A 25,585-nucleotide genomic window follows, 5' to 3' on the forward strand; every position below is an offset into this window, starting at 1 on the left:
TAACATTACCCAACTATAAGTTAGTTATAGAAATGTTATGGTTTTATTGTTTAACTTGGTGTTATCGGTGGAGGACGTGAGGACAGAAGAAGTACTCCCACAAAATACTCAAATACAGTAAAAGTACTCAATTCAAAATGTTACTTTAATAAAAGTACAGAACTAATATTAAAATTTAATTAAAAGTATAAAGAGGAAAAAGTACTTTGTATGCAGAATGGCCCCTATCAGTGTTATGTATTATTAAAGAATATTAAAAGAAGAAGAACACTTTAATGTTGTAGTTTATCAATGCTAAGCCAATTTGAGATACTATGTGTACTACTGGGTAGATTAAACATATAGTACTAATAGTGCATCATATCATATGAGCCAATCATATCTTTCAATATAAAAAGTAACTAGTGAGTAAATAAATGTAGTGGAGAAAAAAGTACATCATTTGCCTCTGAAAAGTATAAAGTTGGAAAATGGAAATACTCAAAGTATGTCAAAATTGTATTTAAGTACAGTATTTGAGTAAATGTGCTTAGTAACATTCCATAAATAAATGAACATGATAAAACCAAAAATTCACCCAGCAGGTTACTTTATTCATTTACGATAAGTAAGATAAAATAATACACTGCGCAATATAATATTGTGGCATCTTAATGTTATTTATTGATAAGGAAGTGTGATAAACACACGAGTTTCCACCATGGGTCCTGGTGATGGAGATGGGTACCAGCCCTGGAGATGCCCGAGCCTGAAGCAGACAGGAGTACGGGCACGGGAGCAAAACAAATTGGATGGAGGAAGCAGCAAATCGTATTATAGCCATGTCCGTTTAACACTATATTTCAGATATTTTCACTGCTAACCCTTGCCGTCACACAGCTCTTTCTGATGGGAACTAAAGCCGTTATCTATACTTTCTTCAAAGCCACCAGACTGATTAAAAACAGTGTTTTCACCTCGTAGAACACAGTAGTTGCTGGTTTGTCACTGCCTATATTGGCTAGTTTGTTATTGCGTTATTGCATTATACTTAACCAATCAAGGCAGCGGGAGATCAGTATCCTGTTCTAAAAGTAAAACAACTGTTTTCGTCAACGGAGACTCATGGCTTTGAAGAGAGCATAGATAGATATAAGATCTCCCGTCAGAAAGAGCTGTCTGAAGTCAAAGTAAAGCAGTGAAAATAATTTTAATTCAATGTATGCTTGAATTGAATTGTTTTAGGTGCCAAAAATATGTTTTCCTGTTGCCCCTGTCCACAGTGGTACATTAAACTATCCCTTGAAGCAGTTCAATATACACATACACTGACTTTATAAATAACATATCCACATAGTCCAATGTGACTGTAAGATCCCAAATCCCTGTTAAACCAGCATCCATGTGTCTTCAAAGGCATTCAAGAGGAGAAGACAGTGTGATTGTTGCAACAGCAGGTTGTTTCCTGTAGAGTCACCTGTGTCAATCAGGAGCACGTTCCAATCATGGTTGTTTCTGAGACCACATGACCATCAAGCTGGTGCCTTGGCAGAGTCTCGTAGTGCTTCACCGGGCCTCTCAGAGAGCTGTGACTGAGGGCTCGTCCTCTCAGGCTCTGGGAGCTAGCCGACAATATCTATGTTAAAGACAAATAACATCAAAGAATGAATGACTAAATGGTGAGCTCTTTCCAAGTACCAGATGATTTTTTTTATACTCTTTTTTTCTGAATATTGGCCGATAATGATTGATGATGACATCCCTAGTTCATCAATACTTAAAAACTCAGTTCACCTGCTTCATCAGGTCTGTGTGTGTGTGTGTGTGGTTTGATCAAATTTGATTGACCGTGATCAATGTGACATCATTTTTTCCCCCACTGAACCCAGCTCACTTTAAACCAGTGAGAAAATCAAAAAAACCTCTCAGAGCTTTCTCCTGTGAAATGACCACAGCAGTTCTCACTTTGACAGAAAAGTGTGTCCATGTATGATCCCGACACACAAACTACAAAGCTGATTGAGAAAATATGTTTTCAGGGCCAATATATGTGTACTGAGAGTGAGTGAGTTTACAGTTGAAACCTTGAAAGTGCTCTCTGACGGAATACTATGTAACAATGACAGTTACACATATCTGGCATTTCTGTACTGCAGCTTTCTTTTTCTTTATTCATCAGCCAACATATACTTATATATCTGCAATAAACAAATATCTACAAATGTGATCTGCTATATCAGCCAGGCTCTATTTTGAAAAGAAAAGAAATGTAAAGATGTGATGACTCTTTGAAGATGTACTGTCTGTATGAACCGAACCCTACCTGCACCAGCACATAGTCTCCAGCATTGACCGTCGCGGTGTTGGGTTCTGTTGGCTGAATGGCAACATCCTCTTTGGGGAAAATCACTTTCATATTGCCATCAGTTCTCCCACACAGGTCTTTGGCAGATCTTTTACTTTCCTGCATAAAAATTAAATGAGACGTGAGCATTGTTGCCTGGTAACAGATTACGCTACTATTACTTTCATCCACGGTGAGACGTGTTACACATTACAAATACAGAGCAAACTTCCTATTCTGTGTTTAGGATAACGACACTTCCACCCAAGATAAGAAGGACGTGCCAGGCATGTGCGCAGTACTTACTCCCTCCACCAGGACGACCTGAGTGCTGCCGATGAGAGCAGCATTGACCCTCGCAGCTCCCTCTCTGAACACACCGATACACTCCTCCAGCCTCTGCCGCTTCACCTCAGCTGGCAGATCATCTTGCAGCCGATGGAAGGCGTGAGTTTTCTGAGTAAAGAACCAGGAGGCCGGTTTATAAAAACAATGTAAAACTAGATCATTTATGGTGCAAGTGAAGAGAACTCCTTTTCAAATTTACAGCTTTGATTCAATTCCAAAAATACAGAATCCAACATAAGAATCCCACACGAGCTCACCTTCCTCATACTGTAGGCAAACAGGAATCCCACATTGTAGCCCACCTCTCTGATCAGAGACAGAGTCTGCTGGTGGTCGTCCTCTGTTTCACCACAGAAGCCTGAGATGAAGTCACTGCTGAGACTCACCTCTGACACACAGACGCAGCATTAACGTTAAACACGGACAAGGCACTGCTTTTCTTTAAATTTACAATACTTTTGCAATACTCTAGACTTCCTTAAAAATCAAACCTGACTTTCTTACCTGGGATAATTCCCTTGATGTTCTTTACAAGATCAAGGTAGGCCTCCCTGGTGTAGCTGTACATTTTTTAAGAAAGGATATCTTATTAAAACACATTTTAAGAGACTTCACCAACAACTAAACCAACAGAATTCAGAAAAAAGTAGGGCTGTATCGAATGTCATTTCTCAACAGCCTTCAGGTCTTCTGTTGAGGTTTATGAATGAAGAATTTTAGGACTGAATGACTGTAAAATATTACTAATAATAATACATTAAATTTAAAGAGGCCTTTTCATAGCACTGAAAGTCGCTTTACAGTTAAAATAGAAACTAACAGACAAAAACACAGCATGAATCACACATTAAAAGCAGTTCAGTCTGTGTGTGTTTTGGGAGAGAGGTCCAGAGGGAGGGAGTGGTCTAACGGCCTGGGTTCGGTTCGAGGGGAGAGGAGGTTAACATGAGAAGAACGGAGGCCCCGGGAAAGGAGTGTGGTGGTGCAGCAGGTCGGTGAGGTAGGAGGTGGCCTGGTTGTGGAGGGTTTGTGAGTGAGGAGGAGGATGAGTTTGAAGTGGATGCGTCATGAGACAGCAAGCCAGTGGAGGTCCTGGAGGACAGGTCTTATGTGATCATGGGAGAGAGAGAGGCAGAGTTCTGAATGCACTGGAGTTTATTGGGGAGTTTGGATGATGTGCCGTACATAATCCAGTCCGGAGGGGAGAAAAGCATGAAAAGCTTGCGGCAGGGAAGGAGAATGATGGACGGCGACAGGCGATGTTCTTAAGTTGGAAAAGGCAGTTTTGGTGATTTGATTTATGGGGCGTTCAAAGGAGAAGTTGCTGCCAAATGTGACTCAGAGGTTGCGGATGTGTGGGAGAGAGAGAGTGACAGAGTGGAAGGCTTCAGCTGAGGCTGAAGTTGTGGATTGTTTTAATGAGGGACAATTATTCTCATGTCAGTTTAGTCACAGTTAAGTTGGAAGAAAGCGGTTTGCATTCAAGATTTTATGTCAGTGAGGTGAAACATATAATATATGTATATAACTATAACGTTTCTATGAATATACACCGCATTCCAAATAATTATGCTAATTGGATTTATTTTTATATTTGTTTTTCAATTAAACTCATGCATGGTATTGTGTCTCAGGACTCTTTGGATCATTGAAATAAATCTCAGACACGTGATAATTACACTCAACAAAAATATAAACGCAACACTTTTGTTTTTGCTCCCATTTTTCATGAGATGGACTTAAAGATCTAAAATTCATTCCAGATACACAATATTACCATTTCTCTCAAACATTGTTCACAAATCTGTCTAAATGTGTGATAGTGAGCACTTCTGCTTTGCTGAGATAATCCATCCCACCTCACAGGTGTGCCACATCAAGATGCTGATCTGACATCATGATTAGTGCACAGGTGTACCTTATACTGCCCACAATAAAAGGCCACTCTGAAATGTGCAGTTTTGTCTCACAGCAAAATGCCACAGATGCCACAAGCATTGAGGGAGCGTGCAATTGGCATGCTGACAGCAGGAATGTCAACCAGATCTGTTGCTCGTGCATTGAATGTTCATGACTCCACCATAAGCCGTCTCCAAAGGCGTTTCAGAGAATATGGCAGTACATCCAACCGGCCTCACAACCGCAGACCACGTGTAACCACACCAGCCCAGGACCTCCACATCCAGCAGGTTCACCTCCAAGATCGTCTGAGACCAGCCACTCAGACAGCTGCTGAAACAATTGGTTTGCATAACCAAACAATTTCTGCACAAACTGTCAGAAACCGTCTCAGGGAAGCTCAACTGCATGCTCGTCGTCCTCATCGGGGTCTTGACCTGACTCCAGCTCGTCGCCGTAACAGACTTGAGTGGGCAAATGCTCACATTCGATGGCGTCTGGCACGTTGGAGAGGTGTTCTCTTCACGGATTAATCTCGGTTTACATTGTTCAGGGCAGATGGCAGACAGCGTGTGTGGCGTCGTGTGGGTGAGCGCTTTGCTGATGTCAATGTTGTGGATCGAGTGGCCCATGGTGGTGGTGGGGTTAAGGTATGGGCAGGCATCTGTTATGGACGAAGAACACAGGTGCATTTTATTGATGGCATTTTGAATGCACAGAGATGCCGTGATGAGATCCTGAGGCCCATTGTTGTGCCATACATCCATGAACATCACCTCATGTTTCAGCAAGGTAATGCACGGCCCAATGTTGCAAGGATCTGTACACAATTCTTGGAAGCTGAAAATGTCCCAGTTCTTGCATGGCCAGCATACTCACCGGACATGTCACCCATTGAGCATGTTTGGGATGTGCTTGACCGGCGTATACGACAGCGTGTACCAGTTCCCACTAATATCCAGCAACTTCGCACAGCCATTGAAGAGGAGTGGACCAACATTCCACAGGCCACAATTGACAATCTGATAAACTCTATGCGAAGAAGATGTGTTGCACTGCATGAGACAAATGGTGGTCACACCAGATACTGACTAGTTCTGAGTCCCCAGACCCCCAATAAAGCAAAAAAATGCACATTTCAGGGTGGCCTTTTATTGTGGACAGTCTAAGGCACACCTGTGCACTAATCATGATGTCAGATCAGCATCTTGATGTGGCACACCTGTGAGGTGGGATGGATTATCTCAGCAAAGCAGAAGTGCTCACTATCACACATTTAGACTGATTTGTGAACAATGTTTGAGAGAAATGGTAATATTGTGTATCTGGAATGAATTTTAGATCTTTAAGTCCATCTCATGAAAAATGGGAGCAAAAACAAAAGTGTTGCGTTTATATTTTTGTTGAGTGTAGTTTGCCAGGCGCCAGGTTTGCCATTATTATTAAGCAGGCCGCAGGTTTCAAGCACAATGGGAAAGATGCTGAAAAGAGTCAAATAGTGCAAAACCTTGGAAAAGGTATGAAAACATTAGATATTTCCCAAAAATGTAAGCGTGATCATCGTCCTGTGAAGAGATTTGTGGTTGATTCGGAGCACAGAGCACACCGTTGGTGCAGATAAAGGCATAATGAGGAAGGTTTCTGCCAGACACCATGGCCACCATGTCCCAACAAGGCTACAAGGTCAGCAAGGAGGTGGCGGAGTCATGGTTTGGACCAGAATCATGGGAAGAGAGCTGGTAGGCCCCTTATGGGTCGCTGCCGGTGTGGGAAGGACCTCGGTAAAGTATGTAGAGTTTCTGATTGACCACTTTCATCCATGGTACAAAAAGAAGAACTGTGCCTTCCATAGAAAAATCATCTTCATGCATGACAATGCCATCCCATGCTGCAAAGAATAACTCTGTGTCATTGGCTGCTATGGGCATAAAAGGAGAGAAACTCATGGTGTGGCCCCCATCTTCCCCTGACCTCAACCCTATTGACCTTTGGAGCATCCTCAAACAAAAGATTTATGAGGGTGGGAGGCAGTGGACATCATAACAGCAGCTCTGGGAGGCTGTTCTGACATCCTGCAAAGATATTCAAGCAGAAAGAATTGTGGAGGTGATATCAAAGAAGGGGTCCTATGTTAACATGTAACCTGGCCTTTTAAGATATTTTTGATTGAAATAGATTTTGATTTCAGTAAATATGATTTTCAGTTCTTTATAACCTATAAAATGTTTTGAAAGTCTGTTGTGCGTAATCATTTTGAACGGTGCATTTTCAGTTTTTTATTTTTGAAACAAAATACTGTGATCATTGAGAGGTTTGTTCAATCAAATTTGAATTATACTCTAACAGTTGATGACTTGAAAATTATACTGACTGTCATTTGCATCGTTTATTTAGGAAAATCGGAGAAAAATATAATTTGCATAATATTGGAACGCGGTGTACTTCATGGTGTTGTTAGATACGCCCTGTTAATATAGCGTGCAGCAAGGGGTGATAGTTTTTGAACATCGGTTTTGAAAAGCTAAACATCAACAAATACGGCTTGAAGCAGAAAATTTAGTTGGAGAAAAACATGTTGAATTGTGGAAATGATTGCATTTATCTTTTTTTAAATGCATGTTTTAGACTCAGCTCTGGAGGTATTGGAAATGTCACACGGGAACAATCCTATGCAGCCACCATTGGAATCTTATTCTACAACTAGTATAATACTTAGGATATTGGTGTAATCTCAACTTTATCTGCAACTGTGCAGAAAAAATTAGGCTTAACCACAATGAATAGGCATTTTGATTTCGAGTTTGATGTCAAATTTCTGAATGAAACTTCCTATGCGGTACAACCCTAGAATAAAGCATAGTGGCGTCTTACCCACGGCGCATTGCTTTTAGGACCCTGTTGCTGCCACTCTGGGCTGGAAGGTGGATCTGCTTACAAATGTTCCCTCGCGCTGCGATCAGATGCAAAACCTGCAAACAGGAAGCCTGTGAATACAAGGAACTCTCCACTGAAAGCGGCAGTGTTTTCTTGCAAATATGTGATCAAACAGGAAAGATGGCACTTTGTTGAACGTCTGTATCTACACCACACACTGAGATAAAAAAAATCTGGTTGAAATGTTTTTTTAAGGAGAATTTTTGTGTTTGTTGTTGCAATACTCATTTGGATCACAAGAGGCTGAAGTGCATCATTAGCCCATGTTCTAAATAGGACTAAAAGCTTTAATGTTTTCTTCCACGTGAGTTTTAATTTCTCTACGCTCTCTAAACACCAGGTACATAATTGTGTGTTAGAAAGTTATGCAAATTAGAACGCAGCTGGGAGAAAACATGAATGCTTTTAGTCCCATTTGCAACATGGGGTAGTGTTGCACTTCAGCCTCTTGTTGCACAAATACATATTATAAGAACAAACACAAAAATGATCCTGACGACAGCAAAAATATACCTGTTAAAACTTTTATACCCCTTTGTCCGTGTTCTTAAGTTATAATCACAGGAGAGAAAACAACTGAGATTGGGCTTCCGTAGGATCATGTACCTCATCAGGAAAATCCTTCGGATGAGGGGAGGTGAACCTGATCCTCATGTCTGGGTCGATGCGTGACACTCGGTCCAGCAGGTCAGAGAAGCGCAGACCTCCCTGTTTAGCCCTGTAGACGGTCTTAAAGCCCTGACTGAGCTTGGTCGGGTCTGAACCACAGAACTGTTCCTCTGACGTGTCTCTGTAGCTGTTCACGTTCTGACCCAGCAAAGTCACCTCCTTCACACCCTGGAAGAAAACATCACACACAGTCTGGTCAGGGTGGTGCTGGAATTATTTATCCACAAAGAAAACATTACTGTCCAGCTCAGACCTAGCTTTTTAAAGCACTGCATGGACTAGGACCAGCGTAAGTCCCCCTGCTCTTCATTTCATGCTCCAAGGTGAAATGCATGGCTGATCTGGCATTTCACATTGTTGGCTCTAAACTGTGGAATTATTTACCCATCACTATTAATCGTCGCCTTCGCTGCTATTTTGAATCAATTTTTAAGTCCCAGTGGAACGGAAGCTAAAGCATCTTTAGCCTCTGTTCTGTGAGTGTTCCCCAGTGAAACTGAATATTTGAGCGGTGTTCAGTTACAAAGAGGGATTTAAACAAATCCTTTGCATTTACAGGGATCACTTAAAAGTGGGCGGCGGGGCTTAGAATGCAGCGTGATACAGACCTACAGGTGGCTGTGGCTCCACATACACTCCTCCCTTGTCACTAAAGAGTTTCAAATTGATAAATGCATGGACGTCATGGTATAATTGGTTGAAATTGGTAGATTACATTTGTTTTACAGGAAGAAAAAATTTGATTTTATAAAACTGTTTTTGTTTTTTAGTTAAATAGGTGCACAAAATGATTGGGGACATGATGTTAAAAAAGTTGGAAAGGCAGTTTTCCTTTCATATCCAGTTCCGTCTCTTTTATTTTGCATTTTGATAGCCATCATGATGGCATGGCTGGTGTTTTTATTACTTTACTTCTGTGCAAAAAAAACCTGTTCTGTTTCATGGCTTCATCAAAACACATTGATTTATATTCAATCATGTCTCGATTTTCCTAATTATGTTGATGTTTTCTCTCAGATTTTACAAAATGGCTCACTGCTTTCATGTGAGTTTTCCCAAATCAGAGACATTTCCTGTAATAGCCCCAGTATTACTAACTTTAACTTCTGAACAGACGCACTTTACTGTTAGGTTATAACTTGCCTGGTCAGAGAGCATCCGAACTTCCTCAAGTATGGAAACGACAGGTCGACTCCTCTCTCTCCCTCGGGTGAAGGGAACGATGCAGTAACTACACATGTTGTCACAGCCTCGCATGATGGACCTGCACGTCGCACAGAAAACACCCGGCACATAATCATCAAAGGTTACACCATGAAGACACGGTGGCGCTGTAGAAACATGACCGGAGGTGGTGTGGAGGTTGGATTAGCACCTCCAAAAACACTTACACAAAAGCACTGGTTCCCTGAGAAGCATGGTGGACAGGCATGATGTCGGCGTAGGTCTCCTCTAACGACAGCAGCACGTTGCTTGTCTGATGACCTCCGTCTGCTACAGTCAAGAGGCGGGGAAGGTCCCGGTAGGCGTCTGGACCAGCAAGAACATCTACCAGCTTCTCCTTCTCCAACAGCTCTGTCTTTAGCCTCTCTGCCATGCACCCTGGACAAACACCACTGTGAAAATGTCCTCTGTAGCCTCTGTAAGACAGCTAAATGTCTGCATGTTAACAAACTAACTCACCTAAAATCCCAATTTTCATTGGTGAGCAGGTCTTCAGCCGCCTCTTCTTCATCGCTGTTAGTTGTTGTAGTCTGTTCCAAATAGTTTGTTCAGCTTTTTCTCTGTTAGGAGAGACGTGTGTCCATTAGTTGGTGGATCAGGCTTATTGTGGGGCGTCGTGGCAGCCTTGGAAATTCAAATATTAGTGATTTGGGTTAAACTGTCAAAACAGTTTTTCCTGACAACATAACATGATCTCACCTTATGGAGCATGTGACCAGAAGGACAACGTCCGCCTGTAAGCACAGCAGTTTGTGGTCATTAACTGTTTTGTCGTAAATTCAGTTAAAATTGTTTAGAGCTCTTCTGTACCTCTCTCAAGTCAACCGTGCGTTGATATCCCTTCCTCTGTAGTATGGACCAGGCTATCTCTGTGTCGTTTACGTTCATTTGACACCCATAGGTTTCAAAATACACTGTAACATTAACACAACATGTTCAACATTGTCCAAAACCCTTAAAATGTGTGGCTTCCAGACAGATGCACTGACCTTTCCTTGAATTGCCCATGTCCAAGCCCTCAGACAGGTAACTAGGGGTGTCAGAGCACTCTTCATCTGCAGCATAAGTCTTTTTAACTGAAACTCCTTTGATGAAATCCTGGAAACTTGGACCAGGGGGTATCTGACTCTTGAACTTGTCTAACCTAACAGTCGTACTCTTCCTCTCTCTTGCAGTCACACCAGTGTTAGTTAGTTCAGAATAATATCTGGGTTTAATACACCTGAGGGGTATCCAGCGCTGGGGAATGGTAAACAAGGGTCTCCTGAGGTATTCCATACTTAGCGATAGCTAGCTAAAGTTAGCTACACGAGTAAAGGCTTTGTAGCTCTGATACCGGTCGTGTTTAGCTCACAGTAGTAGCTATATACTCAGCGCGACAACATTTTCTCCCTTGTTTATCTCAGTGCGTAAGTGCTAGCAACGTTGGATATGTCATTCACACATATCTTGTGGACCCAAAGATGTGTGAATATCAAGAGAATCAACCTATTGCGAAGCCACGTTGTGACAACCCGGAGTAAACAATGAGCTTTTAAAGATTACAAGGTGAATAGGTATAAATCATTCGTTTTGGGGAACGGTGGCAGGAATCCTACCTAATATTGGCTTATACATAACTACCTCAACTGTCATGAAAAAAAAACAGTTTGACATTCACCGGTACACGTGTAAAATAGCTGCATCGCTTTTTTTTCGTTTGTGATTTGACATTGCGTAGTGTCTGGAAAAGCTGATTTAGTATCTTGCTCCGGCGTTTGTATTATCACATATTAAATCTTAAAAAAACAAAAAAAAAACAGAAGAAAGGATGGCTGAGCCAGTGCCGTTCAAAAAATCACACGGCTCGAGGTTAAGCACGCGACGGCGTCCCTGCTTAGCAAACATGGAAGTAAACGACAGAGAGTTATCTTGCAGCGCGACAATCCATTTGCCAAAGGTGTCCCCCGGTACGTCCAGCTTCAATGTCCGTCTAAAACCTTTTTGGCGTAAACAAAACGTTCCGCTCGTTGGCGGAAGCTTCGAAGTGAGCTTTTAATAAATCACCAACATCTTGAGTCTCTCTTAAAAGCTGCAGACTGAATGGTGATTCATACACAGTTGTTTTTCACCTTATGGCACCAAAGGATGCCCAAGGATGAGATGAAGAGTGGAGTAGCATTAAAAAGAACTGTTCAATTTACTATGACATTCTCCACATATAAATTATCCTTATGATCTTATGTAGACTAATATGTCCTATTTATAAGAAGGAACGCTGCCCATATGTATGTCCAATCCATAGAACCAACTGTTAAACAGTGGGATGTGCACAACATCAAGCTTTGAATAATACAGCATGTAGCCTTGTAATACATAATAACCCCAATGTCATCTATTCAGAAATATATCAGAGAGCTGTTTGTATGTCAAATGCATTTCAGATTATGAAGTAGCAACATGTTGTTGTTTTCATCATGCCCAATAACATAGATGCTTTTAAAGGTGTTTCTGTTTTTGTTTTTTTGTTTTTATTTTATGTCCCCAAGGTTCCTTTGGTTCATAGATGCATTTATATTTCCTTGACAGGCGATAGTTGGAGTAACATTTTATGTCAGAGAAAAACCACTTATATTGAAACAGCTGCCAAAATGACCATTATATTAAATGTTTTATATATGAACCACATATTATCCAATCTATTATTTTGTTTTTATTTGCTTTTAATTGTGTGTTACATTTGGTTTTGTAACTTGCCAACCATTTGTTGTCATTTTTTCCTGCACTCTTACACACACTTATTACATTCATATTGTACACCATTTATAACACACTTTGGCATTTCTGTATTTAATAATGGCAATAAGGCAAACTCGAATTTGAGCAAGGAGAGGACAAAAAGAGAGAGCATGGAGACAGCTCAGAGAGAGAGAGGGAGAGAGAGAGAGAGAGGGAGAGAGAGAGAGAGAGAAGGTGTGATCATGTGTGATGTGTGGGAGTGACTGGGAACTACAGGTTGAGCATACACTGACCATGGATTCAGGGATAACAAACGGTAGAGCTCCAGTGTTCCTTTCGTTCAGCCTTTCCTGGCATTGAGAGATGATGAGAGTGGAGGGCACCAAATAAAGAGGAACCACAGGGGCGCTCAGAATTGACACGAAATACCGAGGTAACTTTTCCACCAAATGTGAAAATGCAATACGTATATTATTCATGCAATGTCAATCTTTGGCAATTTTCAACATTTTGGATTGCATGTTGCTGTTTGCCCTCGTAGTGTACATCCCTGCAACTTCAGTGCCTTCTGCAGAGCGATGAGGCTGGTTGAGGGGAAACTGTGGTTTCAGCATTTTTTCTAATGTAATTTCTACTCCTGTCATTTATTCTAGCTGTCCATTCGTCTCCGGAACTAGCTGTGAGGATGGAGAAAGCTGCGCTGCTGCTGTTTTGTTGCCTGGTAATGTCTTTATCAGGCTCCCCACTCTACCCATCCATTCGGTAAGTCCTGAAAGATTTACTGAAATTCTCTCGATAACTGATTTGTCAGTTTTTAGTAGTATTTTTTTTTACTTATTCAAACCTTTTTTTATGACTGGTCGACCAAGCTGTTCAGATTTGTAGATTCCTATCAGCAGCAGGAATACTAAAAGTGGTTGAGGATTATTTCTGTTATTATGTTTTTACACTACACTACACAAAAAACAGTCCTTCAAAAGATTGAAACGATATTGCTTTGAGCTCAAGGATGACAGACAATGACCACTGTCAGGGCTACAAGAATGGCCATATCCATGCACGAAGCATAGGATGCTGTAAACCTTGCCCTGGTTACTTTGCATGTCATAGCTGTGCCCTCTGCACTTGTTATGCTAAATAGGGTCAAGATTAGACGTCACATTACATTAACACGGCACTTTAATCAGTGTCCTGTTCCGCAGCAGCAGAATATCATTTTACAAGAGCTAGAGCATTTTGCTGTAAGATTAGGGATTTTTTTCTTTGTCTAATATCCATATTCAGCATTAAAACTGAACACATTTACATATCAGCATGGTATAATACGAGTAGAGATAATTGAATGAAATGTTCTACATTCGTTTAGTTAACAAGAATATTTCTCAGGTTCGGCCGGAGGGATACATCCATCCTGATGACATCTTCTATAAAGAATCCAGCAGAGCAGCTGGAGGAAGACGTCAGCCTTCCCAGGGAGCGAGCAGAGCTACGGTCAGTTTGTTAATAGACTGAGTGTTTGATTTAGAATATGGTTTAAAGGTTCTCTTTTTTATTCAAGGCCTACCATTTCTCTCTCTGCCTGAATACAGTAGAGGTCAATGGAATTACTACTTCAGTATTACTACTTCCTTCCGACTGCAGTGTAAATTTACATTTAAAATAAAAAATCCACATTAGCATGTCGAGAACAATGATGCCAGTTACTCTGGATAATTTAGAGACCTCCTTTTTCACAAGAACTATTTATTCGTTAGTAATAAGTTCCAGGAAGTGCAGTGTGTGTTCACATCAGAGTAAATAAAACCCCAAATATCTGCAAATCTGTCTGCTCACACATTTACTTACATTCCTACAGTTTATTTTAGGTTTATTTATTTTATTTGTATTTAAATGTTTTTATTTTAAATTGCATTATTTTATGTCTGAGATTCTCGTTTTGCTTTTATGATTTTTTAATATATGTATATATATATATATATATATATATATATATATATATATTCTTTTTTTTCTTTCTTAAGATCATTTTTGGAGAGAGCCTATTGCAAGGACTGTTTCTCTTTAAAGGCTGTGATTATGATAGTTAAGAACCTTGAAATGTGACAATAGTACATCGACAGACTGCTGCTTCATTGCTCTGCTCCCTGAAAACCATTCAAGAATGCTGCTGTTAGAACTGAACTGATGTGAATTGTCCTCTTTCTGATTTTAGCTCAGGACGCCACGCTGATGCCATCTTTACAAACAGTTACAGGAAAGTCTTGGGCCAAATCTCTGCCAGGAAGTTTCTTCAGACAATCATGGGCAAACGGTTGGGGTAGGTGGAGCATAAGAGGAATGATGTCACTTCAATGTGTGCAAAGCCATCAGGGGCAATGCTGTGTGTTTCCAGGAATAACTGAACAACAGGGATACACATTTTTTCCCCACAGAGATAAAAGCGAGAGCTACGTGAAACGTCAGTCAGATATCTATGAAGGCACCTATAAAGAAGATCTTACATCCATCCAGAGCAATCAGAGATATAGAGTGCCAGAGGATGTCGTGAGGCCCAGGTAAATAACATTAAAGCCTGGTTCACACTCAGCTCAGCTCCTATGAAAGATATACTGACATGTCTGCCTTTCCTCTTTACAGACTGCTGAGTTGAGATTGGTTGATCGGACAGATTGAAGGCTGCCACTTCTCCCCACCAACAGCACTTTTCATAACCACCACTGCTTGTTTTCTTGTACTCCCTCCAACCTGTTGACCTCCAGATGAAAATCATAGTCATTTTTTTTTTATTCCCATTAAAGCCGTGAAGAAAACCTACAGCTCAGCTCACGACTGTGGAATAAATTGCACCGAGGAAGTTCTAGTAGTGCACTCTTGATTTTACAGAAATACTGGCGTGTTGCTTCTGTTTAAGGGGAGACACAAAAGGTGAATTGAATAAAAAGGTTAACTAACATCACCATGAAACATCTCCACTTACATTAAGACATTCCTTTTGTAGTTTTCTGAAATTTCCCTATGCAAACTGGGCATTATCTTATCAAACATGTTCTAGTTTGCATACATTTCCAAAACAGATATGTGGACATTGGATGACTCCAAGTTCAAAATGATTATTACGTTTTGTTGACATATTACAGACAAAGGTTTTTCCAGAGGGAATTTTCGATATCTCTTGGTATCACTCAATAAGAAAAAAATCTTAGGAATAAAATGTATCAGGCTCTGAAATACTTTTGTTCACTTAGGAGAAATCTACAGCCCTAAATATACAACGTAGTAAATCAAACAATCTAAATTAAGTGGCTACTGAAATACCAATAAGGAATAATTGAATCAATGAAATCTTGAACAATATTTTTAATATTTAATTCATAAAATGTATGTAGACGTTTTCAAGGGTTTTGTAGTTCCAACGCACAGGTGTTTCCCCTGTATTGCCTAACTAGACCTTCTCAGGACTGTGTGGTATCTGCCTGATTGATATTTAGTATAGTTGCACATGCTGGCTCACTGTGGTTTCTGGCACTCTTCATGGAACTGACTCTGACTTTAGCTTCACCTGGTTTTTCCCACCATGATGAGCTAAAATGTCTGCCATGAAAACAAGGCCCACATAGCATCTTTAACCCAGATCATTCGGCATGTCATAGCAGTAAAACAGGTGAAATTAACGTCATTAGCTGCATTCGATGCAGGTGGTTTCAGGCCCCTCCTGATATGCATGCTGGGATGTTTGTCTGTTTTAATAGCTTTCCTAAACGGAATGAAACCATCCTTTGTGTTATTAATTACACCTGTGCTTTTCCTGCTATGACGGTTCAAAACGTCCGTTACTGTGACAAAGGTACTTGTAGTCTCACAGTATGCAGAGTTAAAAGTAAAGCTGTGAAACCTTAATGAAGAAACAACGCCCTCTTGCTCTTATAAATACAATCTTACATTCATAAAAAATAAAACATAAGCTTGGTTATGTAGTAATTGGATGACCTGTGCACTTATTGCACGTTTTCCAGCCATGAGTACTTACAATAGTCAAATTTATTGTTTACGTTCCTAATATTTTTATTTTATTTTGAGGGCTTTGGAGGGACTTTGTTGCTAGATTGAGGGACTTTGAGCCAGTGCTGCGAGACAATTCCATTCTTTCCAAGTTGTCAATACTGGGCAGGGTTTTTCAAGTGGACCTTTTGTCAAATCTAGCATACTCTTGCTAGTTTCTCAATATTAACTACCCTAGCCTTAAGTAAAGAATCTAAATACCCAAAGATTAAATAGCAACACACACTTCTGAGTCTCCAGCTTCTCTTCTTTTCCACTCAACCTTCATTCTTTCAATCCATTCAAAAGAAATACTTACTAAAACAAAAGAAAGAATGCACTGAGTTACTGTTTTTCCTCCAATTCTTTATTTCTTTTCTTCTTCATTACAAAAACATCACTTCCTCAAATTGCCCATTTTTCATTATGAACATGTTTTCTAGGGATGCCAACGCTGTATCAAATAGGGGACTACTGCTCCTCCTCCACACTTACTGCACCAAACAGGCAAACACACTGGCATATTTAGTAATGTATCAGTGCTACTGCCAATTTTAATTTTTCCTTTCCTTTTTTGTTTTTAAATCAGCTGGAAGTTGACGAACTGCTTCTGTTTCAAGATGAAATGGGCATAGAGCGAAAAAGAGGAATGTACAAAAAAAGACCAGACACATTTCAACCCACAATCCACCAAGAAACCACAAATAATAATTCCAGCTCACTTAGAAAACACTGGCATGTTGGACAATAAGAAAATAAATCCCACAGGAAGATGAAGTGCAATGATCAGTAGCTTTACAGCCCTCAGTACGAGTATCTGTCAGTGAGCATTTGTCCTTGGAGACGCTGTGATTTCTCAATTTCTTCCATTTGGCAACAGAGACAAACTGCATGTTTAAACTGTCGATTGAATTCGAGAACTGCCACGCCATGTTTAAAGTCTGATTTGATTCATCATTGAATGACTCCTTGGAAACAAAAAAAAAATTTGCTTTGTCTTCTTTTCATTTTCTTCTCTTATTTTTTCTCGATTCTGTGGAAGAGACGGGGGAAATAAACAAACATTAGATCAATTCAATTCCTTGTGTCTTAATTTAACACCTGATCTATGACAAGTCACGTAAAGGCTCGGTCATGCATTTTAACGCACAACAAACAATGTATTTGGGCAAAGAACACAGAGAAACTCTGCATATCTTGGCTCATGAACACACAACATGTCACTCAAATGTAATGGCACAACCAGAACCACGGGTGTTAGACCATAATGGAAGGATTACCAAAGTGCTGGTAGGCTGTGGTTGTAATGAACATGGCGGGATGAGTGAGAGGCAAACCAGGGGGGAGGGCAGCATGTACATGTCAACACTCAAGAGTTAGAATGATCGAGCACCACACAGCCATGCACGCTGCCAGCCATTATGGAAATGCACTGAGGACGCAGGCAATGAGGATGCCCTTACTTTAGCCTGGAAGCACGACCGACTCATTTGTTACAAATGGGGGGGCTTTATCGTAGGCTCCTATACTTTGCCAACCTACTACTTTGCTCTGCGGCAATCCTGAAAAAGGAGTAAAGACACAGCAAGGTGTGGATAGAAAAGTTAAAAAGACACAGGCACCAGCTGCAAGGAGACAGAGTCTAGCAGGAAAGAAGGGAGACAAAAAGTCCTCAGTGGAAAAATGACATTTGTGAAACCATTAATTGCAGAATTCTATTTGCTTAGAAAAAGAAAAAGGGGATTAAACTTGCTGTTGAAGAGCAAGTAGTGAAAGTGAACAACAGAGTGAGTTTGGAGTCAGGAGGTAAATTGCTCACGCTGGCACTTTGAGGGCTCTACATAATGATGGTGCAGAAATTGCCCACTTACATAATCGCTCTTGCAGATCTTGCCGCCACAATTCTCTCCTGGTCTAAGTAGGCATGAGCTCTGCTCCTGGCAGAGAGTCTGGCATTGATATCAGCCTCTGAGGACCAACTGAGGAGCTACGATATGGAATAGGCACTCGTCCTCAGGTTTAAGGCTAAGAACTACCAAGAGGCCTCAAAGCACCCGAGTCCTCATCATCTGAAAGGGGCCAGGCTTTCTATCTGGGACCAAGGACTCTCTAGGAACCATCTGTGCCGGGCACCATCAGGAGACGTACCTCTTCACTGCTTTCTGGGCCAGCATGCGGTTCCCGGCAAGGAAAGTTACACCGCCGATAATCGCCAGGTACTTCAGAGTCTGGAACATGTTGAGGTGAGTCCAGTAGACGTACATCAGGCCCAGCATGGCTGAAATCAAACAACAGAGCGGGCTGAAACATTAACATCCAAACAAAATGGCTGCAAGTCACTGGTACCCCAAGTGGGTTGGGTACTTCTGACTGCATTGTCTCCTTTCTTGTTATTTTAAAGTGTCCAGCAAAGAGCTTTTGGGCAGTTATGACTAGACCTGGATCCATCTTGTTCAAAACGCTCAAAAAGTTTTGTATGTGTTAATTTTGGTGTAATCCTGAAATCGCAACACTTGCGGGACAGGGCAAATTTGAATGCAGTGTGTAATTTGCTTTACATTAGAGTTCCTGTAATTAAGTCATGAATCTGGTTTCAGGGTATTTTCTATTATACAAGGTGCAATGAGCAAGTGTCATTTTGGGTTAATTTTAGTGGTCCCTGTGGACAAAAGTCAGCATCAGCGTCCCTTTCAAAAAAGCTCCCATTTTACTGCGGCAGCACAGTCTGTCCTGTACAGTCCTGGTTCTCCCATGTCTCCCTTCCCTACAGCGTGCCTTACCAATCAAGAGTGAGAGCTCCTCTCCCCTGCATAGGGCATCCCGATCCCTTGAGTGGCACCAATTACAAGTACACATAATGACAAGAATGTGATGTCATATTTAGACAAGGGAGATCCTTTCTAGCCATAACCTCTTTTGAACCCACGTGGGTGTGTAACCGAGCCAATAACCGAGCCAGGGGCCGCATCCCGTTCTTATTCTCAGGTTATCAAAAAAAATGCAGGCGTCACGCTCTTCTTCACATAATGAGACAGCATTTAGCGATACAAAGTGGCAGTATTTGACGACCAGTGGTTTGTTACATCACTGCATATTTTTATGTATGTCAGTGTATTCCTTGTTCTTTTTATCTCTCCTCTGCTGTCTGCTGTTCTGCTATGGTGTGTCACTTTGAACCAGGCAGCAAAATCCTGATCTGAAAAGTGAAGCCAAGGCAGAAGTGCCTTAAACTTTCATTCTTTCAAATGACCACGATAGTGTTTCTGTTTTCAATTATTCCTAAAATGTTCAGATTCCTATTCATATGGACTTTAAACTGAATCCCCTTTTAATAATTGAATCAGTTTTATTATGCAAGTAATACAATTTGAATATGTTGCCTGCAACGGTGGTTTCATGTGCATGTTCAAGTTTAAAAACTCCATGCGTTGCCAACTTTCCACCAATTTTTATAGGCATTTTATAGGTATTTTCAATTTGTTTAGAAAAATTGAAAACATGTGGAAGTGCCAGCAATTGAGTGCAATGGAACCAGGCTTGATGATGAACATCACACAGGTTTCTGCTCCACTGAAGAGATAAAACATCAGATCTGTCTGGCGCGATGAAGACAGTCAGAACTGCCACATTTCCATTCCATGTTCCACGAGGTTTAACCGCTCCTGTTTTAAGTACACCATCTCGTCGCACCTTCTTCTTCTGCAATGGTTCAATGGCTAGAGAATTACTAGAGAAATAGCACCACAAACTGTTTCTCGACGAACCTAATTTTTATGTAATGGAAGTGAAACACATCTGTTTTATTTTGCAAACTTTCTGGAAATTCTGTGACAATTTTTACCTTGGCTGTGACATCCAAAAAGCTGATGTATTGTTCTAGGGCTGTTTTGGGAGGGATTGGGGGGGGATGTGTCGCACCACGATTTTAATGCGTGAAATTTCATGAATAATGCATCGCTGAAATTAATTATGATAATACACTGTCAGCCGCAGTCAGTACTGCAATGCACTTATCACCATGATCAACAGCAGATGAATAGTAGATGAAGAAGCTGTAAACCAATAAGATCTGTGATAAACACTTCATTACAAAGATTGGAACTAACCTGCGTGTCCTGCATGGAACAGAATAGTGCTGGGGGTGAAGCTGAAGTTGGAGATGTTTGCTCCGAGCTTAAACCACTACAGACAAGAGGGAGAACAAAGACAATGTGATTTTCATCCCCTGCAAGAGCTGCAAACAAAAGGGGCCGGAAAAATTGTTTATCACCTAACGCACAATGTGCGGATCCACTGCAACAATAACTATTACTCAGCACTGCAAATGCCAAGGAAAATAATACACCATAGCTTTTGTGATTTTAAATCAAAACAAGCATTATATCTGTGCAGTACTGGAGCCTCATTCACCATTGATGAAGGCTTCCTACTGAAGAGCTTTTCCGGGGAAAGAAACTAGACCACTGTGCATAAAACAATAACAAAAAGGTGAAAGCTCCATTTAAAAAGGGTTGGATGAATAATGGAATGAGGTTCGTGATTTCTAAATTATTCCCATATTGCTGTACAGTTAAAAGGGATAGTTTGGATTTTTTTATGTGGGGTTAAATGAGATACTTATCCATAGTCAGTGTATTACCGACAGTAGATGGCGGTTGATACAGACTAGTTGTACTAGAATAACCAGCATGGGAGCAAAGAAAAATACTGCTTTGAATGGGGAGAGCAGAAAAACATATTTTAGCCACCTGTAAAAATACATGTGTGTAGACTAGTATTTATTAAGGCTACGGGCCTTATTTTAAGGTGGCTAAAACACATTTCTCTGCTGCCCTCATCCACAACAGTACATTGATTTACTCCTGTGCTGCTAATCCTGTCTGTTTTGCCAAACTGGGTGTGTGTCGACCACCATCTCTTGTAGGCAATAGACTGACCATGGATAAGTACCTCATACAAACCCACCTCAAAAAACAAAACAAAAAGAAAAAAACATTTTAGATTGAAATATTACCAGCAGGAGCAGAAGCAGGAAGGGAGACAGGATAAGGGCAGTGAAGGTATTGGAAACCACTGTGGGAGGCTTCTTCTCTGGTTCCCTGAATAAGTGCTGCAGAGACGAGGAGATTTTAAACAGTTTCAAACAGTCCTGCATGCTGCTTTTTTCCACCTTCAAACAGGCAGTGAAGTCAATATAAATAACGAATGCATCAGTATTACCTGAATCTCTGGTTTGGGCACGTAAAGAGTCTTGGGCTGAATGACCGCTGGAGCCTCCTCATCCACAAACTTCAGAACAACATCAGCCTTTCAAAAGATTACAACTCAACTTTAGAGCTCAATATCAACTTACTCTCACTGACTGAACACTTGTAACATCGGCAAATCATTGGCATCATCACCATCAAGTCTGAACAGACACTCACCACATTCCACAAGATGGGATTCTCCAAGGTAGCATCGCCAACGATGAGGTGGAGGGAATAGGTACCGGACATGGAGTCAAACTCAGATTTTCGCTCTGCTGTGTCCAACTCAAACTTGTACAGATTCTTGCTGTCGGGTTCAGCGACAAATACAACCTCTTGGCCAGTTTTCTGATTGTGCAGCTTGACAAAAGTCTGTGACAGGGAAAATAAATAGGTCTTAATCTTGAACAAGACAGAGCGGTTTGCAGTGGTTTTGATGACCGTTTTAGCCAACTATATAATGGCTTTATGGTCAAGCTAGCGGTTTGCTGCTGTGGTCTCACCCCGATTACATACCTGGTGAGGGGTAAGCTCCACTCCAGTGTTGATATCAACCAGCTGGAAGGACATAGCAAAGTTTTGGTGGCTGTCTGCTGTGAAGGGGCTCTTGCCTTTGGAAGGATAATCCACCCTGAGTCATTTAAAGAAGGACAAGTATTTAGTATTCTATTGCCATGCTCCTATGGGTCAGCGAAAAGGGCTTCACTTATCAAACTGGTTTCCTAACCTGGTGGTCTTTGTGCCGATGCTCTGGTCCTTATCCACCACAGAGAGGTCCATGTTAGTGACAGACACCTCAGTGGAAACCTTCACTTTAAGCTACAGGTGGACAGAGTCAAACACAAAGAGACATCATGAAAGAGCATGAGAGCAGCAACCAATCCTTAAACACAGAATGATGACAATAACATTCAGATGGACCGCTAACCTAGGACAGGCTGCAACCACAATAGGGCTCGACAATAAGGGTTGCTTGGTTGCCACTGGCAACCTTTATGAGAAACTGGCAACCAACTTAAGGGGCTTCTACTTTTTAACATAAACATTAAACTTCATTTGACAGCTTTTGAGTTTTTGGCAGCCAAAAGCTGATGCATACAATTTTGTTAATCCATTCCTCTATAATTAAATGTTTTGTAGCCAATTCTGACAACCACCTCACCTCAACATGATTGGCAACAAGGCGGGTATCCCCGGTCACTGCAACGGTAAACTGGTAATATCCACTGGCTGGCTGGCTGGACATGAAGTTCAGTTCAAAGACGCCACTGAAAATAAGAAAAATGGCATAATAGGGTTACGTTCTACCAAAACCAGGCAGTACTTACATCTTGTAAAGAAACTGGATGTACTTAGTTTAACATAATCATAATACAGTCAATAAAAAAGATCAACAATTACATTTGTGTTATTTAATTATTTGCATTATCATTCAAAATGCAGATCTGTGAACACCAAGAATGTTTTCTGGGCTGACCAATGAGATAATGGTTGTATGTGTATATTTCTTCCATTTTCAAGTAGAGGGGAACCTGTGTATGTATGATGTAGTAAACACCCATGTCTCTAATAATACATACTCATTAAGAGTGAATGGAGCTTGGCTGAGAATGATGCTCTTGGATGCCACAGCGTAGGCAGATTCCACCAGCACACTGGCCGAGGCCAGAGGTTGAGACATGACATCAGTGACAAGGAGCTGTGAATCAGACAGAGAAACAGCATCACTATGGGCCAATTAGAAAAACACCCAGAGGACTTTAGCTAGACTGAGATCCATAATCTGTACCTGCAGGGTTGGCTGGCTGTGGGATACTGTGGCTGGGCCCTGAGCACTGACAACGACCGGCACATGGAAGCGGTTGCTGGAGAGAGCAGCGGCAGCACTTGCCACACTGAAGGCCTCGGCCAGAGAGTCCCAGGATTTCTTGCTGAAGATAGAGTTCACCAGCTGGATGACCTGGTCCTGTAGGGAGAACACATATTCCATCAGCTTCAGAGGAAAAACCCATGAAGAGAAGCGCAAACATCAGACAGACAGAACTCATACCTCCTTCAGAGGGGGCTCCACATCCACATGATCAGATAGGGAGTAAGCTGCAGTCACAAACATGGCAGTCGCCTCAAGTCCCTCTTCAAACTGGAGGTAGATGCCACCAAGATCATCCAAACGAGCTGTCAGATCCTGAAAAATAAGGTTACAACTTAATTTGGTTTGGGGAAAAAAAGAAAAATCTCTGTGCATAATTAAAAGACCAGTGTGTCTTGCAGTCACAGTGAAACAGCACCACTTGGTGGAGGTTTAAGAGCTCACCTCAATTTCCTCCAGTATTCCTCCAAGTTCTGACTGCTGGGAAAGGCGGGCTGCGGTTTGCAGAGCTGAAGTGATACTGTCCAAAGAGAACACACATTATAAATAAATTGCTCAGATCATTTGCTCACCAGGATTTCAAGACCGACGATGATCTCCCAAACCCAGACAGCAAACACTTACGCCACAACATTGTCCTCCTTGTTGATGCGACCTGTCAAGGCACCTACAACTTCCTGGGAAGCCAGAGGAAGCCCCAGAGAGCTGAGTGCGCTCACGGCTCTGTGAATCTGAGTCATGGTTGAATCTTCACTAACTGCTGCCAGGAGGATGTCACGGGTTTCATTGGACACAGGGATCTATGAAGCGAACAAAGAAACCGTTGGTTCTTAGGGGGTTGCATTATTGCACAGCATTGTCTCATTTACCATGTCAAAATTGTCTTTCATATTACTCCCACTGTTGTCATATGGAACATTTTGTTGAGCTTAACTAATGCATCCACTCCAAAAATGCTCCTGAATATAAAGAATCTGACAGAGAAAAAGTGAGAGCAAACATACCTCACATCCTGAAATGGCTTGACTGGTCTCAGAAGCAAAGAAGAGGGAGTCAACGCTCATGGGGTCCAGCTGGGATTTGAGAAACTGGCATACTCCCTAAAAACACAAAAACATGTAAGCCAAAGAACATTGAAGGTTGATGTAACATATAGTTCCCAATGTGCATTATTACTAAATGTTTGTATCAGGACTGCTCACCCCATTATGGAGGGATTCTCTTACCTCGTGATCAGGAACAGTTGCTCCAAGCTTGGTCAGCCCAAGAACCGAGTAGTATGCGGAGTCCAGATCGGTGAATTGTTGGCTCAGAAGGTTCTGCAGTCGGGCCACATCAGACAGGGAGAGGTAGTGCGCCGGTGTGAGCGCCTGAACTCCAGCAAGAGCCAGACTGAAGAAGAGCAACCCGAATAGCCCTGCGGACACAATGCGGAAACAAGTTAACCTACCGGCTGGTCGAAAGGTGTACTTATCGGTACCAACGACCAACGACAAATTCATTTAATAATTTACTCTCTTTTGTGATGTATTCATTCATTGAGATAACGGCAGTTGCAGGTTAGGCTACGCGGCGAGCTAGCTAGCATCAGTAGCAAGCAACTCACTGCACGATAGGTGAGCTATTTATTCACCGACTCTTAAACTGGCGTTTCGATAGTAGCATTAAAAACGTAAATGACACGAAGACTATACTTATCTAACAACACATTCGAAATGGATAAATTAATTCACTTACTTGACCGGTCCATGTCTTGCAGTCTAATGCAGCGTCACCAAAACCGACGTTAGCTTCCGGTTTCTCAGAGTGAGCTGTCACCAAAGGTATAATATCCGGTGGTACATCTGACATTTCAAAATAAAAGCCACAGGCGAATGAATTCAGACCATCCGCCATTTAACGATAATAATGATTGATGAATCATGAATACACATCGAATACATTATGGCTATGTGATATTTAATCATTTCATCACAAGAATTGCATTGTCATATTTAATGTTAATTAGCAGGCAATATCATGTATTTTATTTGATGGGATATTTATAATGTAATACATTGAAATACAACAATTTAGGGACACTTTTGTAATACATACATTGCGATGAGGGGAAAAACCTACTCCTAATATGAAGGTTGTGAACCAATGTATTTAATCAAAGGTTAAACAGAGCCTGGTCTTTATGATCTTACATGGGCTACAGTTGGCCAACAAGTTATAAAACTAACCTAATCCTTTGATTTGTCTTGAAACTGCAGGTAAAAGAATAAATCCAAGTCCTACCATTTGCTAAGATCAACTGTGAAACCACAC

General features: G+C 41.2%; 3 protein-coding genes across 4 annotated transcripts; 1 reads left to right on the plus strand and 2 right to left on the minus strand.

Moving 5' to 3' along the window:
• Window positions 1–422: 422 nt before the first annotated feature.
• Window positions 423–10,963, minus strand: cdk5rap1 (CDK5 regulatory subunit associated protein 1). Its single transcript, XM_084020693.1, has 13 exons — window positions 10,387–10,963; window positions 10,208–10,311; window positions 10,097–10,131; window positions 9,857–9,957; window positions 9,565–9,775; window positions 9,317–9,437; window positions 8,111–8,341; window positions 7,442–7,539; window positions 3,176–3,231; window positions 2,929–3,059; window positions 2,630–2,779; window positions 2,303–2,443; window positions 423–1,615 (listed from the first exon to the last, which is right to left on the minus strand). Exons 1-13 carry the CDS (start codon window positions 10,673–10,675, stop codon window positions 1,466–1,468), a joined length of 1,818 nt encoding a protein of 605 aa, XP_083876819.1. The 5' UTR covers window positions 10,676–10,963; the 3' UTR covers window positions 423–1,465.
• Window positions 10,964–12,422: 1,459 nt separating this feature from the next.
• On the plus strand, window positions 12,423–15,021 carry ghrh (growth hormone releasing hormone). Its single transcript, XM_084022970.1, has 6 exons — window positions 12,423–12,548; window positions 12,769–12,877; window positions 13,502–13,606; window positions 14,328–14,432; window positions 14,548–14,670; window positions 14,753–15,021. Exons 2-6 carry the CDS (start codon window positions 12,801–12,803, stop codon window positions 14,763–14,765), a joined length of 423 nt encoding a protein of 140 aa, XP_083879096.1. The 5' UTR covers window positions 12,423–12,548; window positions 12,769–12,800; the 3' UTR covers window positions 14,766–15,021.
• Window positions 15,022–16,498: 1,477 nt separating this feature from the next.
• rpn2 (ribophorin II) lies at window positions 16,499–25,091 on the minus strand. 2 transcript variants are annotated; one of them, XM_084036858.1, is made up of 18 exons: window positions 25,010–25,091; window positions 24,499–24,689; window positions 24,277–24,372; window positions 23,897–24,072; window positions 23,717–23,792; window positions 23,453–23,587; window positions 23,192–23,368; window positions 22,983–23,101; window positions 22,565–22,670; window positions 22,130–22,221; window positions 21,919–22,033; window positions 21,580–21,774; window positions 21,374–21,460; window positions 21,168–21,263; window positions 20,260–20,335; window positions 18,302–18,431; window positions 17,617–17,715; window positions 16,499–17,186 (listed from the first exon to the last, which is right to left on the minus strand). In XM_084036858.1, the coding sequence occupies exons 1-17, from the start codon at window positions 25,020–25,022 to the stop codon at window positions 17,664–17,666; spliced, it is 1,932 nt and encodes a 643-aa protein (XP_083892984.1). In that variant the 5' UTR covers window positions 25,023–25,091; the 3' UTR covers window positions 16,499–17,186; window positions 17,617–17,663. The 2 variants fall into 2 exon arrangements, with proteins under 2 accessions (XP_083892984.1, XP_083892985.1); XM_084036859.1 differs by lacking the exon at window positions 17,617–17,715.
• Between the last annotated feature and the right edge of the window lie 494 nt (window positions 25,092–25,585).

This window comes from Eutrigla gurnardus, assembly GCF_963514095.1.
Source record: "Eutrigla gurnardus genome assembly, chromosome: 2".
NCBI lineage: Eukaryota > Metazoa > Chordata > Actinopteri > Perciformes > Triglidae > Eutrigla > Eutrigla gurnardus.

Excerpts from the sequence above, each read along its gene's own strand:
- cdk5rap1 (XM_084020693.1), bottom strand. The coding sequence starts at position 10,675 with ATGGAATACCTCAGGAGACCCTTGTTTACCATTCCCCAGCGCTGGATA. Across the intron at positions 10,132-10,207 it reads GCACGGTTGACTTGAGAGAG|GCGGACGTTGTCCTTCTGGT; the intron begins GTACAGAAGAGC and ends CTGTGCTTACAG. Across the intron at positions 3,060-3,175 it reads CATCAAGGGAATTATCCCAG|AGGTGAGTCTCAGCAGTGAC; the intron begins GTAAGAAAGTCA and ends TCTGTGTGTCAG.
- ghrh (XM_084022970.1), top strand. The coding sequence starts at position 12,801 with ATGGAGAAAGCTGCGCTGCTGCTGTTTTGTTGCCTGGTAATGTCTTTA. Across the intron at positions 12,878-13,501 it reads CCACTCTACCCATCCATTCG|GTTCGGCCGGAGGGATACAT; the intron begins GTAAGTCCTGAA and ends AATATTTCTCAG. Across the intron at positions 13,607-14,327 it reads AGGGAGCGAGCAGAGCTACG|CTCAGGACGCCACGCTGATG; the intron begins GTCAGTTTGTTA and ends TTCTGATTTTAG.
- rpn2 (XM_084036858.1), bottom strand. Across the intron at positions 23,102-23,191 it reads ACAGCCAGCCAACCCTGCAG|CTCCTTGTCACTGATGTCAT; the intron begins GTACAGATTATG and ends TCTGATTCACAG. Across the intron at positions 17,716-18,301 it reads GCCCAGAAAGCAGTGAAGAG|GATTGCCGCAGAGCAAAGTA; the intron begins GTACGTCTCCTG and ends CTCCTTTTTCAG.